Source organism: Geotrypetes seraphini, chromosome 9, assembly GCF_902459505.1.
Source record: "Geotrypetes seraphini chromosome 9, aGeoSer1.1, whole genome shotgun sequence".
NCBI lineage: Eukaryota > Metazoa > Chordata > Amphibia > Gymnophiona > Dermophiidae > Geotrypetes > Geotrypetes seraphini.
Window position 1 is genome coordinate 56642638 of NC_047092.1, and position 19575 is coordinate 56662212.

A 19575-nucleotide genomic window follows, 5' to 3' on the forward strand; every position below is an offset into this window, starting at 1 on the left:
GAAATTAAGAGCATCTTTAACTTGTAGTTATCCTTTAATTGAATTTGATTCAAGATCAGTAAGCCAAAATCTGGGTATTATTTCTGACGAATAGAACTTTTCAGGCCAAGATCAATGAAAACTGTCTGGAGCATAGGAAACAGAGAGTGAGGGTAAATAGACAATACTCGGACTGGAAGAGCGTCACTAGTGGAGTGCTGCAGGGCTCGGTGCTTGGACCTGTGCTTTTCAACATCTTTATAAATGATCTGGACATTGGTACGACGAGTGAGGTGATTAAATTTGCGGAAGATACGAAGATATTCAGAGTAGTGAAAACGCAGGAGGATTGTGAAGATCTGCAACGTGACATAATCAAGCTCGAGAAATGGTCATCGACATGGCAAATGAGGTTCAACATGGATAAGTGTAAAGTGATGCATGTCGGTAACAAAAATCTCATGCACGAATACAGGATGTCTGGGGCAGTAGTTGGAGAGACCTCCCAGGAAAGAGACTTGGGAATTCTGATTGACAATTCGATGAAGCCGTCCGCGTAATGTGCGGCAGCGGCAAAAAGGGCGAACAGAATGCTAGGAATGATAAAGAAGGGGATCATGCCGCTGTACTGGGCCATGGTACGCCCTCACATGTAGTACTGCGTCCAGCACTGATCGCCATACATGAAGAAGGACATGGTATTACTCGAAAGGGTCCAGAGAAGAGCGACTAAAATGGTTAAGGGAAGAGTTGCCGTACAGTGAGAGATTGGAGAAACTTGGCCTCTTCTCCCTTGAAAAGAGGAGACTGAGAAGGGGACATGATCGAAACATTCAAAATACTGAAGGGAATAGACTTAGTAGATAAAGACAGATTGTTCACTCTCTCCAAGGTAGGGAGAACGAGAGGGCACTCTCTAAAGTTGAAAGGGGATAGATTCCGTACAACAAGGAAGTTCTTCTTCACCCAGAGAGTAGTGGAAAACTGGAACGCTCTTCTGGAGGCTGTCATATGGGAAAACACCCTCCAGGGATTCAAGACAAAGTTGGACAAGTTCCTGCTAAACTGGAATGTATGCAGGTGAAGCTGGACTCATTTAGAGCACTGGTCTTTGACCTGGAGGCTGCCGCGTGAGTGGACTGCTAGGCACGATGGACCACTGGGCTGACCCAGCAGTGGCAATGCTTATGTTCTTATGCTCAATATCAACTCTTCATGACTTTCTGCATTATTGTTCAATCTTTTATCTTTCTTGTGAAGAATGAAGATGTTGCTCCAAAGGTGACTGGTATGGAAATTGTAAAAAAAATTGGATGAAAACTCATAAATTGTTATAGAGTACAGCTAAATCAGAAATTCCGATGATAGGCCAGAATAGACCCAGAATTGTCAACGGATATAATAAGTGACATGAGAGTGCATTCCACAATTTGAAATCTAGGTGTGTGGTTTCAAGAACAAGTTGAGAAAGTGATTCGAGTTTGTTTCTATTATTTGAGGTTGATTTCTGAAACCTATATTATGTGCAAATGATTTTCAAGTTGTAGTTCAAAGACTAGTTTATCCAGACTTGATTTTTGTAATGCTTTTTACTTGGGGTTAGTCCAGACCAAAGTACAAGCTGTCCAAGTAATACAGAATGCTGTGGCTAGTGTGATTAAAGGGTTAGGCAAATATAAATGTGACACCATGTTAAAACAATTGCACTGGTTGCCAGTGAAATTTCGTGTGCAGTATAAAGTATTTTGTTTGGTTTATAAAAACATAAGAATTGCTGCTGCTGGGTTAGACCAGCGGCCCATCATGCCCAGCAGTTTGCTCACACGGCAGCCCTCTGGTCAAAGACCAGTGCCCTAACTGAGACTAGCCCTACCAGCGCACGTTCTTGTTCAGCAGGAACTTGTCTAACATTGTCTTAAATCCCTGGAGGGTGTTTTCCCCTATGACAGACTCCGGAAGAGTGTTCCAGTTTTCCACCACTCTCTGGGTGAAGAAGAACTTCCTTACGTTCGTACGGAATCTATCCCCTTTCAACTTTAGAGAATGCCTAGAGAACTCTTGTTCTCCCTACCCTGGAGAGGGTGAACAACCTGTCCTTGTCTACTAAGTCTATCCCCTTCAGTACCTTGAATGTTTCGATCATGTCCCCTCTCAATCTCCTCTGTATGAGGGAGAAGAGGCCCAGTTTCTCTAATCTTTCACTGTACTGCAGCTCCTCCAACCCCTTAACCATCTTGGTCTCTCTTCTCTGGACCCTTTCGAGTCTATATTGTGTTGCTCCAGCTCTTCTGAAAAATGCTATCCAATTTTATACAGCCAGACAGGCACTGAAGTAAACGAGGAGAAAAGATGGTAATACCAGATTTATGGATAATCCAACATACAGTGACTCACCATGGTTGTTTCTTAATAATGGACCCAAAATTGTGCAATGCTCTTCCTGGGTATTTGAACTATTGTAACTCTTTCCAGCAAATTCAAAAGGCAGCTGAAGACTCATTTCTTTGTGGAAGCCTTCTCTTTAAGATTTGAGGTGATATGAGATGTTACACTTATGATGGCTGTATCTGAGAATTCCTTTGCTCTATTAGAGCGTTATGATGCTCCAGAAAAAAAGAACTGAGGTGGAACTAGAACTAGTGAAGATAGCTCAAGAAATAAAGCACCCCTGAAGCACAAATAAAACTCAAGCACAATCAGGAAAATTATTGCTGCTAGGAGATTCCATCATCAGGGGCAAAACTTTCCAGTGACAGAGAAAAATATTACAAATGAACTGAGTGTTTCAATATCAAGTTCACCAACAGGAGATTCTGCCATGTCAAGGTAGAGACACAAAGGGCTCCTTTTACTAAGCTGCGCTAGCGGTTTTAGCGCGCGCTACATGCTAACGCCTCCATAGAGCTGGCGTTAACATTTTCCGTGTAGCGCGGGGGTTAGCATGCGCTAATGTACAGCGCATGCTAAAAATGCTAGCGCAGCTTAGTAAAAGGAGCTCAAAGAGAACAGAGAAGGCGACCAGTGGTGCTCAATATTTTTATTGTAGACAAGACTTGACACGTATGTGTTTTGACCAGATGGCCTGCCTCAGGAGTCTATAAACTAATATAAAAACAATAAATTACATAAATAAATAAAAATGAAATATTGCTAAAGACATGTAAATAATAGAACCAACCTAAAAATATAAAGGTTAAAAAATGCTTTTGCACCCTCTGGAAACTCCGTACCATCAAACATTACTTTGACTTCCTCTCCTTTTGATTGCTGGTTCAGTCCCTAATCTTAAGTTCCTTAGACTATTGCAATATCATTTATCTGGGATCCTTCAAGAAAACCATCAAACGCCTGAGAATCATTCAGAATATTGCTGTCCGCCTCATCTACGGCCTCATAAAGTCAGATCATGTAAGTCCGTTCCACAGAAAACTTCACTGGTTGCCAATGGAGGCAAGGGTCATCTTCAAGTTTGCCTGCCTCTGCTTCAAAACCCTAATGGGTTCATTCCCGATTTACCTGTCGTGCCATTTCGTGTTCCCAGGCACCACTTGCACTCATAGTGCCTACCTGTTTGCCTTCCCCTCCCTGAAGGGCTGTGTCTACAAGAGATTCCTTGATAGAACACTATCGTTCCAAGCTGGCAAATGGAATAAATGTCTAACCACCCTCATTTCAAGTGCACCCTCCTACCAATCCTTCAGGAAATCAATAAAAACCTATCTCTTTGATAAATTTCTCTGACCCCCCCCCCCCACCTTGTTACATCACTGATATACCTACTGTACCTCTGTCATATTTCCGGTTACACCTTAGAACAACAGTATGGCTCCTCACCCAGTCACCATCGGTCCTCTCAACGCTCTAGTCCTAGACATCAATCATCACATCATTGATCAAGTTCTTCATTGGTGCATTGATCCACTTCAATGAGACATTGACCTTCTTCTTCTTCTTCTCAACGTTCAAAGTCCAGGAAGCACTGTTCTTCATCACGTGCTTCCAAATGCAAGAGAGCATCACGACGTACCTCCTCCTCTTCTTCATTGGATCCGGAGTCATCGTAAGCATCGATCCTCTCGACACATACCGTTTCCAAAGCTCATTTATGACTCTGACGTACAGACTGATACAGATGATGATCTCTCTGTTTCTGCAACTGAGGCTTATGATACTCCTTCAGAGCCTTCTCCTCAGAAATCTCCGCCAAAGACAAGATCTCCTACTGAAAGACTTTCCTTCACTAAATTTATTAGGCAGTTAGGCAAAGACCTGTCTGTTAAACTAGAAGCCGACTCTGCCTTCAGTGCTGAATATCTACCGTGTTTCCCCGAAAATAAGCCCTAGCATGATTTTTGGGGTAGGTCTTAATGTAAGCCCTACCCCAAAAATAAACCCTAGTCCCCGGAAGCATAACCTGAATGTCCCTGGATTCGCCGGCAGCAGCGCTTCCCCTGCCCCCCCCCCCCACCCCTGCCATGCAGCTGAACCCCCAATGACCTTTCCATCTTTCCCTCCTGTCCGAATCCTGCCAACCCTCTGACCGTGAGGCCTACAAAGAGCAGCGTCGGCAGCACTCTAAACAGGCTGCTTCGTGATCTTCTCCCGCCGGGGCATTCCCTCTGCCGCATCACTAATGATGTCATCAGTAATGTGGCGCACAGCAGGCCCCGCCTCCAGTGGTTTGGGATGTTAATGTTGTTCTCTCTAGGCTCATGAAGCCTCTTTTTGAATCAGTGTCTGCGACTCATCTTAAATATCTCATACTCATACTTAAATATCTCATATTTATGCTCGTTGGGTGAGCGAGCTTCAAGTGCTGGTGGCAGACCCACCTTTTACAGTATTCCACCATGACAAAGTAGTGCTTCACACCCATCCAAAGTTCCTTCCAGTGTTCTTTCCCAAACCTCATTCTCATCCTGGAGAAATGGCTCTTCATACTTTGGACTGCAAATGAGCCTTGGTTTATTACTTACAGCGTACTGAGCCACATAGAACATATCCTTAACTGTTCATTTCCTTTGATCCTAACAAGTTGGGATGCCCTGTATCCAAGAGAAATATTTCTACATGGTTGGCAGCTTGAATTGCCTTCTGTTATGCTCAGGCTAGGCTGCGAATGGGGGGGGGGGGGGGGTCATGTCACAGCACACAAAGTCCGAGCTATGGTCACTTTCTTATGTTCCAGTCCTATTGATGAGATCTGTAAAACTGCTACTTGGTCCTCAGTTCATACATTCACATCTCACTACTGTCTGGAATCTTATTCCAGACGGGATGGTCACTTCGGCCAGGCAGTATTGTAAAATTTATTTTCTTAAAGGCCAACACTCCCACTTTGCGTTTCATTGTGCAGCGGCCTACACAGGAGTTTTTTTACGCCTGTTTATTTTCGATTTTATTTCATCCAATCTGGTTTTTGATACTTTAGTCACCAACGTTTGGGACCCCTGAGGAAGAAGTGTTTCTTTTAATCACGGACCATATCGGGTCCGGTCTACATGAATATTAGGACCAGTTCTTTGGATGTATTTTATGTGTTAGTTTTAAGATTTTTGCTATTATAATAAATTCCTGTACCCTGTACATCTCCCTGCAGTTTTGTTTTGGTTCCCAGTTTTTTAAGTTACAAATATAGAATTTGGAGGGATGTGCGTACAACGCAGTATCATGGATTATCAATAGAAAATGTTCTTCATCATGTTATAAAGGAGAAACCAAGATTATCATGCTTCTTGGATTCTAGTGAATAGCAGAGCAAGTTGGTGTAAGAAGGAAGAACATGATTTTTTTTAATCTGAGAAGTAAAATAGATACTAAAAAAATAGATGTACAGCCACATTCTGCACCACAATTGCTGTTCCATGTTGACAAAGGGAAACTTGAACTTACTGTTTCCTTTTAGTTATAGTAGACAGGATAACAGATAGGAAATAAGATATCTGAATGAATGCAGATTTTGCCTGTTGATAGCATATTTAACTACAGGAAAGCCTTAAACATGTGAGGTGTATGAGAAATGGAAAATTGTATCATATCTACAACTAGAAAAATTGGGGGAAAAAATCCCCACAGAACCTATAGCAGATAAAAGAGATTAATTTCATGTTCCTTTTTTTAAGCCCTCAGGGTAACTTACAGCATTATTAGACATTCCTTCTCAAAAGACCTTATGTTTGTGGGCATTTGATATATTGCTCTATCTTTGGAATAATTCAGGGTTGTTTACAATTCTTTCTATCAGATGGGCTCACATTCTAACTATAGTACCTGGGGCAATGGAGGGTTAAGTGACTTGCCCGGGGGCACAAGGAACGGTGCTGGGATCAAACTTGCAATCTCAGGCAGCTAAGGCAGCCATCCCTTTAAAGCCATCACTTGTCAGGAGCCTCAGTGCAATGCAGTAGTGTAGCTTGTTTCTATTTTGGTCACAGCTTGCCAAAGCTTTTTTTAAATCACTAATTCTCTAAGGTCAGATTTAGTAAATTGAAAAAAACTTTGTTATAATTACAAAATTAGAATTTGGAAAAGTACTTAAAGTTGCATGACAGCAAATCCATAAAACTTACTTAAAACACTCGCTTATTTCTTCCTAATGCTATCACGTAAAATTTGTAAGTAGCTTAGACTAGATAAAGTGCACTCTCTGTATCCGATATTGAACTTCTAATTTAAAATGGCTCTAAGTAGAAACTTGGAATTAGTTTAATTTGCATTTCCTTCATAATTATACTCCAAGAAACAACAATGTTATCCTCTGTTACTTTAAATAGATTCCTATGCCATCTGTAGAAGATTTCTTGCAAAATATTTGGTTAATTCATATGTAATAACTTAGAAATATTAGCATTCTTTAATTTTATTTTTTATATTTTATTATTTATTGAATTTTTAGCGTTAATACAAAGCTGAACAAGAAAAAACAACAGGTAACAAGTGACTGCATTATAGATACCTATGTACTAGGAACTAGAACTATAAATACTGTATCATTAATAAACAGATTTCAGAGCTGTGTATAAAATAAAGAGAAACCTGTGATATTCAGGACACTTGAGTATCCAGACATAACTGGTACAGGTGCAAAGTATCTTTCATCGAGCCGGTTTACTACAATGATCCACTACAAATCAAGTACATATAAAAGCTAAGTGCTAATTTTTTAACAGTATTTATTTCACGTAGCACTTTATCATAGCTTTTTGCACATTTGTAGTTTTGCACATGAAAATACCGGCTCGATGAAAGATACTTTGCACCTGTACCAGTTATGTCTGGATACTCAAGTGTCCTGAATATCACAGGTTTCTGAGAGCGGTATAGAATAGCAAGAACCCTTGTTATTACTTGTCCTCTATTCGTTGGTTGATTTATTTTGATTCGTTTAAGAGGACCTAGTCCATTGTTTGTGGTTAAGTATAAAATAAAGAGACCAAATACAGTAAGGGATTTTAGACATTGAATATTGAAAATGAGAGGAGCTTTGCGTTAGAGCAGTATGAATCTAAGATGTTCCATCTTTTGAGAAAGGAGGATATGCGATTGTTTTAATGCTATAATTTCTTCATATTTTCCATAAGCACAAAGGTATTCTATCATTCATGGTATGAAATATTCAATTATTTTTCCAGTGTAATATAGTAATATTCAATGCTAAAGCAATCATAAGATCAAATAATTTGGAATAATTAGATTTTATGACAATATTGGGTTCAGAAGATCATAAAATAATGATTTTATAGGTTAGCTGGACCTTAATAGAAAATACTATAGAAATGGTATCCCGTATTTGAAACTTATATATTTTTATGTTTCCACAGTAGAAAATCAGGTAAGATGATGTTCCTGAGGGTTTATTGCAAGACCAGCAGATGTTTGAAGGATTGTGTGGAAGTTTTCCAAGTTTTGAAGTCCAGTATGTTTTGTGCATAATAAAGTATGAAGATTGTAACAATGCAGCAGAAAGTAGAGGATGACACGGGGACAAATTTTTCCCCATCCCCGCGGGAACTCATTTTTCCGTCCCATCCCTGCCCCATTCCTGCAAGCTCTGTCCTCATCTACACAAGCCTCAAACACTTTAAAATCATAAGTGTTCAAGGGTTGTGCGGTTAAGGCAGAGCTTACAGGATTGGGGCAGGGAGAAAGGACAGCAACAAAACTTGCGGGGACGGGATGGGGAAATTGAGTTCCTGTGGAGACAGGTAAAAAGTTGTCCCGGTATCATTCTCTTGCAAAGAGAAAAGTACAAATTGATTTAGTCCAGAAGAGTTTCCAATCTGAGTGTCTAAAAGTCTGCTTTTTAGATGTTTGGAGAGCTTTGTAGATAGTGGATGCTGATTTTGTTGATTGCAGAAGAGAAATGTAAACTAAAGTAATATGAGAAAATTTTGATGAATTTGTGGTCTAAGGCAGTGTTCTTCAACCGCCGGTCCGTAGAAAATTCCTGCCGGTCCGCACAGGGCAGGCGATATCGACTACTGCAATTTCATGCTGGTCCACGCAGGGCCTGCAAGATCGATGAGCTGCAGGGCCAGCGAGATCATGGGGAGCCTCCAACAGTGGCTTTTTCCCCTCCCAGCAGCTTTCAGTACTTACCAGTGCAGTGATTCAGGAAGGCAGCCTTGGGGCTTTTGCTGAGTCGCAGCCATCTCTGATGATGCAACTTCCTCTTTCCTCAGAGGTGAGGTGGCGTGACCCATCAAAGGCTGCCTTAGAAAATCGCTGCGCTGGCAAGTACGAGAGCTGCTGGGAGGGGAGAAAGCCACTGTTGGAGGCTGGGAAGCTGCTAAGCAAGGGAAAAAAAAGGAACAGCTGCTACTGGACCTGGAGAGAGGGAGAAGGAGAGATGCTGCTGGGAGGGGAGGAGGGAAATAAGTCTGGGAAGCTGCTGAATAAGGGAAAAAAAAGGGACAGCTGCTACTGGACCTGGAGAGATGGAGAAGGAGAGATGCTGCTGGGAGGGGAGGAGGGAAAGGGAAGGGAAGAGAGTTACTGCTGAACAGGAGGAGGAGAGAAGGGAGAAGGAGAAAAAGGAAGGAAACAGCTGGCAGAGAGATTAGAGCAGGGGAAGGGGAGAGACAGGAATGAGAAAGTAGAGAGATTGATGATGGGAAGGGGGTCAGCAGAGAAATAAACAGAGAGGGACAAAGATGCTAGATCTGGTGTTGGAGAGCAGTGAAGCTGGAATGAATCATGTAAAAAGGAAAGGGGGGGTGCAGGCTGGATGGAAAGGGGAGAGGGACATAGAAAGAAGACAGATACCATATGGAAGGGGGAGAGAGCACACAGTGGATGGAAGGTACAGATGTTGGATTGAAGAAACAGAGAGGGCAGACGCTGGAAGGAAGAGAGTGAAAAGAAGATGAAAGCTGAAACCAGAGACAACAAAAGGTAGAAAAAAATAATTTTATTTCTATTTTGGGAATAGAATTTATCCGATTTGAAATATGTTAAACATAACTGGAGACTGCAAAGCCCAAGCAGTGATTCTTTAGCTTCTAGCTAGCTTAAGGCTCTCTCTGACCAGGGGGCAGTTGCCCTAGTTGCACTCCCCTAACACTATTCCTGCCATGTGTGACTGCGGTATTCTTTTAGCATGATATTTCTGTGTAGCATTCTGTAATAATTTGGCTTATTCAATTTTCTTGATAGTAGAGGGGATATATGTAAAGGGAGGGGAGACAGGGGTTTTGTTGATCCTTGCTCTGTATAAAATGACAGTTGTGTAGAATGTTGTTTCTTTTTATACTTTAATAAAATACATTCAATATAAAATCATCACTGAGGCTTGTGCAGATGGGATCAGATGGTTTGCGGGTACCAAACTTGCGGAGACGGGGTGGAAATGGGGTTTTAAAATTTCAGTCCTAGTAGTTTATTTCCGCCGGTCTATAGGTGTAAAAAGGTTTAAGAACACTGGTCTAGGGTATAGATTTGCAGCCAGTGGTGATAAAGTTAGTTATTAAAGTCCAAGTTCTCTTTTGTGAGGGGTTCAATCCATATTTGTGGCAGAGGTTATCAAAAGGAATTAGATTACCATTGTCAAAGAGTTGAGACATTGACTAAATCCTAGCATTATACCATTCTTTTCTTGTTTTAGAAAATATTTTACACTTAAAAGCAGAATTATACCATAAAAATACGTCATTAGTGTGTGACCATTCTTGGTATACATGGTGCATTACAACATTAATGGTGCGAGAAGTAGCCTTTTAAAATGCATGAATTATCTTTGAATTTAAACTTGTCCATGGATGAAAGAAGTTGCAAGAGGACATTATCTAATATTTCTTTTTCAAAAGAGATCCATCTAGGAGAGTTGGGAGTTATTTTTTTTGAAACCAGTATTTGGCATGAGCAATTTGAAAGGCTAATTGATATAGTTTAAAATCTAGTAAATTTATGCCTCCATATAGTCGGGGCAATATAAGCTTTTGTATAGCTATATGAGGGGTAGAGTTATGTCAAATAAATCTGGAGATTATGTATTTATTTATTTATTTATTTCTTTTCTATCCCGTTGTTCCAAAGAGCTCAGAATGAGTTACAGGTTAAACATACATAATTTCAGTACAAGATTATAACACACGTTTTTATCCTAACTTAGCACATACTAGAGGTATGATATTAATATACAGTTTACCAGTTATGATTTGCCATAGTTATCCTTACAGTACAAGTTTTATCCTAATTTGACACATATGGGCAGTTTACAGGTTAGATTTGCTATAGTTATAATGCAAGATTTTACATTGTAAGTTTTCCTTGTGATACATACTGGTTCTGATACATTTCTTTGTAGTCCATGGTTCAAGGGCAGGGGTTAGGTGAACTGGTATGTTTTTATTGCTTTTCTAAAGTTGAGGAGTCCTTCAATAATCTGATCCGTGGTGGCAGTTGATTCCAGTGGCTCGTTATGAAGTGGGAGTAGGACCATTATTTGGTGGTTTGCAGTGGAAGGGCATGACCAGGGGGTGTTTTGAGGCATATTTCATCCTGGGAGCGGAGGGACCAGTTAGGCACATATGGAGGAAGTTATCCATCATGTATCCCGGTGCCATGTCAGGCCCTTGAAGACGCAACATTTGACTATGGGCAGCCAGTGAGCTGACACTAGAGCCTGGGAGACAGGATTGCGAGCATGGAGATTTTTTATAAGCCTGATCACCACATTTTGAACACAATGGAGACATCATTCATTCTTCACCATAAGACCATTGAATAGCGCATTGCAGTAATCCATGTGGGAGAGTACTATGATTCAGAGTAGTTGGGCAAAGTCAGACTCTGAAAGGTAGTTCCTTATTTTTCGGAGTTGTTGCAGGTGGTAAAATGAGGAAGATACCACCTGAGAGATATGGTCAGAAAGCGACAGGTTGCAGTCAAGGAGTATTCCTAGGCTGCGCACTTGGTCTTTCACAGTTATAGTAGCTAAGTTCCAGTGCAGCAAGGGACAGGCATGGTGCAGCGTTCTTTGTGAATTCAAAGGAGTTCCATCCTGGTGGCGTTTAGTTGTAGTTTATTGACAGACATCCAGTTTTTGATTTCTGAAAGGCAGTTTAGGAGTTTCGAGATCTGAGCGTCATGGGCTTATCCTAGCGGTAGGTATAGTTGGATGTCATCCACAAAGGAGTGAATCTGTTTTTGATATTTGCGGGCTGTGTCTAGGACAGGTCTAATGTAGAGATTGAATAATAGGGGGGATAGCAGAGCCCCATGTGTAACACCATATTTGATCGGTTTCAGCTTTGATAGCGCGTCATTGAGCAGAACACTTTGGGATTTGTTAGAGGGGAACCATTGTAGCGCAGCATCTCGGATTCCAATTTCAGAGAGCTGTTCAATGAGGAGAAGATGTTCAATAGTGTTGAATGCCATGCTGAGATCTAGCAGCACCAAAAGGACATCATTACCCTTGTCCATGAGTTTCCAGCAGTCGTCGATGATGTCGAGAAGAATGGTTTCAGTACTTTGGAATTTCCTGAATCCAGATTGGAAGGCGGCTAAGGCTCCTTTTTCGTCAATGGAGCGTAATTGGTTTAACACTTTTTTTCCCAGGATCTTGGAGACGAAATGTAGTTTGGAGACAGGTCTAAAGTTGCTGGGCATATTAGGGTTGAGAGTGGGTTTTTTCAAGATCAGCCTGATGACTTCCAACTTCCAGTTTGCGGGCACTATGCCTGTTTGTAGAAAGGTGTTGATGAAGGGAAGGATGGTGTCTTTCAATGCCATTAGAAGGTGTGGCGGATAGGGGTCCAGGTTAGAGCCTGAAAGGTGAATTGTGTCTAGTATTACAATGATATCATCGCAGGAGTCTGTTTTGAAGTTAGTTAGGTTCCCAGTTGTGGTTTTAATTGTTTCGTCTAATGTGTGTGTGTGTGGGAGGGGGAGGGGAGGGGGGTAATGTCTAAAGCATGGCAGTCAAGGTGAAACTGTATTTTGTCTACTTTGTCAGCAAAGTAGTCTGACAGTGTTTATTTATTTTATTAGCTCCAGACAGGTAAAAGTCTGGAAACACACCTGCTCGGTATATAAGCATTTTAAAGTATATAAAGATTTTGTGAACAAGGACACCCCTGTCCAGTAGCATTTTGTGGGTACCTACAATGAATATTAATGGATATATTTGCATACAATAGAGGTAGTGCCTGCAAATCTCTCATAGATATTCACTGTGGATGTAATGAAAACCCAACTGACTGTGTATATTTTTGACTGTGTCAGAAATTACTGACATAAAAACAAATTTATCAATTTCCTGTTTATAAACATTAAATTAAGAATATTCCTTGGTTGCCAACATTTTTATTTAAAATGGCACTTGATGATGAACGTTCAAAGAATGAATATTCCATACCAGATGCAGCACATATTAGTAGCATCTTATTTCCCTTTCATTTTTGAGTAAATGACTAACATTGCTACAAAATATATTTTGTTGTTTTGTCTATTCAAGTAGTTTTTGCATTCTTTTCTACCCCTTGAATTGTAGGTTTGGCTGTTTCACTTCAGCTGCTGCATGGAGATATTGAACAAATTCGAAGGGATTATACATCCGTGTTTACCCGTGGGGTATCTATAACAAGGAAGCTTGGGTTTTCTGATATTATCATGCCTGGTAGGTGAAAACGAGAAACATGATGAGAGGCTTGCAATAATGTATATTGTCATGGGACAAAAATCAATATTTCAAGAATTTTCAAACTCAAACCAACAGTAATTGTAACTGGGATTTTGGAAATGCCTGTCTAAAGGAAGATAATAAAATATATTTCTCAATATTAAATAAATAATATTAAATTTAATGTAGTCATTATTTTTGAGACAGCTGTTAAAAACTGTAAGGCTTGGTCTGATTAATTTGTTCTGCCACTAGTTAGTTCACACTATATCATATGAGTTGTTTCCTTAAATTTCCTATGAGAATACATTTACTTTGATTTCACATCTGCTGTAAGCAGTTGCCATATAAACAAGTGGATGGAACAGACTTAAATCTCCCTCAGCTGAATCTTAATTTAAATACTCTAGTGTGTATTCTCTATGTAATAACATTGAGGTACCGGTAAATATATTTGGCCAACAGTGATCAAGGTTTGTGGGTTTTTTTGTGTGACACTGGCGGAGTTATGCCCAGATATTCAATGTTGAGCCATGTCTGGGCACTAGCATTGAAATCTAGGTTTATTTATTTATTTAATTTTCTGATACATCCCTTCTGGATTCCATACGCTAGGTGTTCAATCCCTTCCCGCAATCTGGGAGTTGTAGAAATCCAGACACTTTTCTGAGCATGTGCTCCTCCTACTTAAGAGAGTGGGTTAGAGCCCCCTACAGTTTCAATTTCTGTAAGCAATCCATGCACAAGTCTTTTGAATTGCTCTGCTTCTTTTTCTTCTTTTTCACTTAAAGTTTGTCTTTTTGGGTGGCTTCAGTGTCTTGAGACCCCTTTCCGGTGGTCCTCTATCGGAGGAAAGGATGCAGTCCCTCGAGTCCGGACTGCTGCTTCACGGAGAAGCTTTGATGGATCTGTGGAGCCAGCCTGCCATCTGCCACCATTCTTTGACTTGGGGTCCATTCCCCAGGGAGTTTGCTTGCCCGCTGACCTTGTCAGGGGTTTAAGTGCAGGCTGTATGTGTCCTGAGTGAAAATCCCCCCGAGTTTCAGGGCGCAAGCTGGATTTCCTGCACTCGGTGTCCGGCTGACTGGCAGTCCGAAGATCAAGTCTGGTCAATTTGGAGCTATTCTGAGGCAGAAAATCATTACAAAAGTCTTACCACAGCAACTATGTCCACAGTTTGGAAACATTCTATTATCTACCCTACAATCAAAAACAATAAAGAAAGTATTCAAGACTGCTCCAATTATAGGCCAATTTTAAACAGCCAATTCCTTGCAAAACTAATGGAAAAAAATCATATTTAACCAAATCTCAGACTATTTTGACAAAACTCAAGCTTTCCACCCTAATCAAATTGGCTTTCGAAAAAATCACTCTACAGAACATAACCATACAATACTTTCTATACAATACTTTCCATACCATATCCATACAATACTTTCTGGATCAGCATAAATTGGTTATTCTTGTTTCTTTAGATCTGTCAGCGGCGTTTGATACAATAGATCACCAACACCTGCTTCAAAGGTTAGCTGTGGCGGGGATCTCTGAACAAGTCCTTGAGTGGTTTAATTCTTATTTCTCAAAATGCACTTCTGTTGTCTCTTTCAGTAACTCCACTTTGTCAGTTATCCAAAATAACTTCGGTATCCCTCAAGGATCTATACTGTCCCCTTTACTCTTTAATATCTATCTGGCCCCTTTATTGAAATTTTGCCAATCCATTGGTCTTACTGCCTACGTCTACGCAGATGGCATTCATATTATCCATCCTATCAATGCCTCCAGCCTCAATGACATTAATCTCATTAATTCAAAATTAGACAAAATTAGTCAGTGGCTTCATGAAAACGTTGTCACTTAGTATATCTAAAACCAAATGTCTTTTATTTCCATGGAGACAGCTTACATCTCCTTTCCCCATTAACGATGCTCCAATTATTTCTGTTAGTGCCGTTAAAATCCTGGGAGTAATAATAAATAGTAACAAAGTAACATAGTAGATGAAGGCAGATAAAGACCCAAATGGTCCATCCAGTCTGCCCAACCTGATTCAATTTAAATTTTTTAATTTTTTCTTCTTAGCTATTTCTGTCCTACCGTCCACAAATTAGTGCAGTAGTAAAGAATTGTATCTTCAAACTCAGGATGATTAGATCTCTTGTGAATATCTGGACCCCCAATCTCTTAACATTCTAAGCCACTTTCTCATCATATCCAAGCTCGACTACTGTAATGCATTGTATAAAGGTATCTGCCACAAAGACATCTGTCGCCTACAACTGATACAAAATACTGCCATAAAAATTATCACACATATGAAGAAATTTGATCACGTCACTTCCTTACTAAAAAGTGCGCATTGGCTGCCAATCCCACACTGAATCATATATAAAATAGCTATTCTCTCCTTTATGTCCCAAAATACTAAAGAACTGGCCTTCATTCACAAGCTCCATATTCCACATGATCCTTCAAGAGTCCTAAGATCATCCTCTCAACATCTCCTTCATATACCGTCCTTGAAAATCATTAGTACGCGCAGGCCTCTTCATTTGCAATTACGGCCCCCACAGTATGGAACTCCTTACCACCTCATATTAAGACCGAACAAAATTTAGATAAATTTAAGGAAAATCTAAAATGCTTCCTCTTCCAAGATGCATATGATTACTGAATAAGTTTAATGACCGCCTGGGTTGTTTAATAATCTTATCTCCCTAGCCTCCCTACTGTTTTTTACCCTCTATGTCTTCTTTACTTTAAAATTGTAGTTCTCACCACTTTCCTTTTTATGTTTGTCAAGTATTGTCTAGTCGGTACTTATCTGTTCAGTGTTTCCCCCTTTTTTAAAAATTGTAAAACACTTAGAATGACATAATTTAAAAAAAACGCCTAAGGCCCTAAATGTTGAAAGTAAAAACAGGGAAAATGTCCATTATCAAAAAAAATATCCAAAAGAAGGTATTTTTTTTATAATGGCCTGCCTCTACGTTCAGCTGTTTAAACGCCCAGACTACCACTATGTCTACACTTACCACATATAATGAACCCCAAAAAAGCCTAAGTCCCGAACACCCAAAGCCAGTCCTTCGCCTAAAAGCTGGATTGTTGTCAGGCGGGTGGGGGGCGCTGGGGCAGGAGGGCTTGGGCTCTTTCCTGCCCGTGTCGGGGGGGGGAAGGGTGGATTGCGGCAGGAGAGATGGCTCATCTCTCCTGCCGCGATAGGATCCCAAGTGCCGTGTTTGGCAGCACTTGGAGGTATCGCTATCGCAGCAGGGGAGATGAGCCATCTCTCTTGCCACGATGGTTGCGGTGGGGGGTGGGCCGCTGAGTGATTGTGGCATCTGCCATCAGCTCAGCAGCCCCTTTTTTGGCACTTATACCTATTTTGACTTGGTCTAAGTGAAAACGTATGAGTGCCAACTAGGCAACCTGCCTAAAATTTTGGTTATACCTGCGGTATGCCTATATCTAGGTCAGCCCACCTTCCGCCCTTTCCCCTCCTCTAAAAACGCCCCTTTTCGCTCTATGCATTTAGAGGCAGGGGAAGGGCCTAAGCTGGTTTTAGATACGTCTAAAACCAGCTTTGGTTATGGGTACTTGGATGATCAGGCTTTTTGATCGTCCAAGTACTCATTTACGCCACTTTTTAATTGGGGTTTTTTTAATTTTTTTATTATGAGTCCCTTAGAATTTATGATTAGTGTTTTATCAAAATTTAAATAAACTTGAAAATGCTGACAGGCAAGGCACTTCAGTGACTGTGAGTAAACCTCCATTATTTTAAGAACATAAGAATTGCCGCTGTTGGGTCAGACAAGTGATCTATCGTGCCCAGCAGTCCACTTCCACGGCGGCCCGTAGGTCAAAGACCAGTGCCCTAACTGAGACCAGCCCTACCTGCGTATATTCCAGTTCAGCAGAAATTTGTCTAAATCCTTGGAGGGTGTTTTCCCCTATAATAGCCTCCGGAAGAGCGTTTCAGTTTTCCACCACTCTCTGGGTGAAGAAGAAACTGTTTTATTTTACTTTTGTGATTATGATAAACATACCGAGGGCCTCAATATAGTACCTGGCGGGCCGCAAGTTTGAGACCACTGATCTAAACGTATTCAACCAAATAGTATGCCATTGTTCATCAGACATAGCCAAGTTGATATCCTTACTCCATACATCACACTGTCCAGTAGAATGGTGATATATATATATATATATGATTGCAGTAACATACCATTTGGATGCTTCTCCAGGTGTAAATGTAATATGTTCACATAGATAAGTAGGCTGTTTTGACTTCCATCACAGATTTAATACAATATGATAATTGTAGCCATCTAAAAGAAAATAGTGAGCAGCTGGTATGTTATATAACTTCTTTAATTCCTAAAATGATAGCCATCTTTCTCCAGTCATAAAGGGGCAAATTATATAAATGGCGTCCTGACTGTAGGTGGTGGTAGGCGCCCTATCACTGTTTAACCAGCCAATCGGGACGTACTTAAAAAACACCCACATCCTGAGGCAGATAGGCATCTTTGCGAGCCTAGGGAGGTACATAGGGCTGCCTAAGCTCGCCCAAGCCTGGGCGTGGTTTTGCCCCGGAAATTGGCTTAGGCGAGCTCAGGAAGCCCTAGGCGTCTCCCTAGGGCTGCAATAGGTGTCTGAAATGTAGACTAGCAAAATGCTGGCCTGCAGCTCAAATAGACACAGCCACTGAACTGATGGCGGCAAGGGAATCTCCCTTCTTCGATCAGTTTAGTAGCCATGGCAAGGACCCATCCCCCCTGCAAAGAATACCAGCAGGAGGGATGCCCAGTCCCTTCTGCTGGAGCCCCAAAGCCACCCCACTTCTAAATGTCCGTGGCAGGAGGAGTACCCTATTCCTCCTGCCACCAGCCCCCAAAACATTCTCCAGCAGGAGGGATGCCCAGTCCCTCCTGCTGGAACCCCCTCCCCCCCCCCAGCAAAGAACATCAGCAGGAGGGATGCACAGTCCCTTCTGCCGGAACCCCTGGAACTCCCCCCCCCACTCCGTAAAGAACATTAGCAGGAGGGATGCCCAGTCCCTCCTGCTGGAACCCCCCCAAGCCCACCCAGACCCCAAAGTACCTTGTTTTAAGTTGGCTGGCTGGCCGGATGCTTCCTCTGTCTGGCAGGTCCGCCTTCAATGAATGATGGGCATGCCTCTTCCCAGTGCATCGTGGGATGCACTGGGGAGGGGCCTAAGGCCCTGATTGGCCCAGGTGCTTAAGGCCCCTCCCATGGCCTTAGGTACCTTGGCCAACCAGAATCTTAAGCCTCTCTCCCAGTGCATTCTGGGATGTGCTGGGAGTGGCCTAAAATTCCAATTAGCCAGATCCCTTAGGTCACTCCCAATTGCACACCAATGTGGCTCATATTTGCCAGCATGAGCCCACCATCGGACGTGCACGCGGGCCTCCCTTCTGCATGTTCCCATTTAAAGCCGTTAAATGTATTTTGCCTTTACTTTTTGATTTACCCTCACATGAAGGTCCATTCCTGAGAGAAGGATACAATTATAAAGCCTCATGATTTTACCAGCGTGTACTCTAGTGAATTATTCTCCACTACTGTTTAAGCCCGTTACATTAACGGGTGCTAGAGTAGATGTCTATCTGTTTTATTTTCTTTGTCTCTCTCTTTGGATGCTGTCTGTCTGTCATTCTTTCTGATTGTGTCTCTCCCTGGCCCCTCTCCCCCTGCTCTCTGTTGTGCCATGCCTGTTTTTGTTTTTTTTAAATAATTTTTATTGAGATAGCAGCTGTTCTTACCCTCCCTCCCTCCCACCGGCATGAACCGCTGCCACCGCTGCCGCTCCTCTTCAAAGCAGCCTGCTGAGGTTTGCTGGCCGGCTGTAGCGAACCTTGCAGGCCGCTCTCCACCTCGATCGCATCAGAGGGAACGTGCTACCAGGTGGAGAGTGGCCTGCGAGGTTCGCTATAGCCAGCCGGCGAACCTCAGCAGGCTGCTTTGAAGAAGAGTGGCTGCGGTTGGTGAGTGAGGGCGGGAGGGGGGAGATGCCAGAGTGTTCCCTGCTGCTATGTTCTAAAATAGAATTCGGCACAGACCCAGAGATCACGGCAGCTGGGAACACGAAACCCTAAGTGCGCATGCGCGCTTAGGGTTTTATTATAGAGGATAATCAATACATTATTAAACCTTAACCAATACTTGTACTTTTGTAAAGATGTTACAATACAGTTAGCCTTTTCTGAGTTGGTTCTCAATACAGCCCTCTTATGGCATTAGTAGTGTATACTAATTGACCTGAGGCAGTGAAGTAACGACCTACCTGAACCGAGTTGCTGCCTTCTATCTGGGTCCAATTTCCTTCCCACCCCAGCCCTAGTTCCCTGTGGTAATAGAAGCTTCGTTTGCATTGGCAAAAGCTGTCTACGTTGCCAGCTGTCCAAACCACCCGGAAGAAAGAGATGGGGAGGGGTTAGACA

At 41.8% G+C, this 19575-nt stretch overlaps 1 protein-coding gene across 5 annotated transcripts in view; it reads left to right on the forward strand.

The window, feature by feature from the left end:
• The window catches only part of DOCK4 (dedicator of cytokinesis 4), a 650492-nt gene that overhangs the window by 223974 nt on the left and 406943 nt on the right, over positions 1 to 19575 (forward strand). For all 5 annotated transcript variants that reach the window (XM_033958349.1, XM_033958350.1, XM_033958353.1 and 2 more), the window contains one exon: positions 12974 to 13099. In XM_033958349.1, the coding sequence (XP_033814240.1) occupies positions 12974 to 13099 (126 nt within the window). The remainder of the gene's footprint in view (positions 1 to 12973; positions 13100 to 19575) is intronic.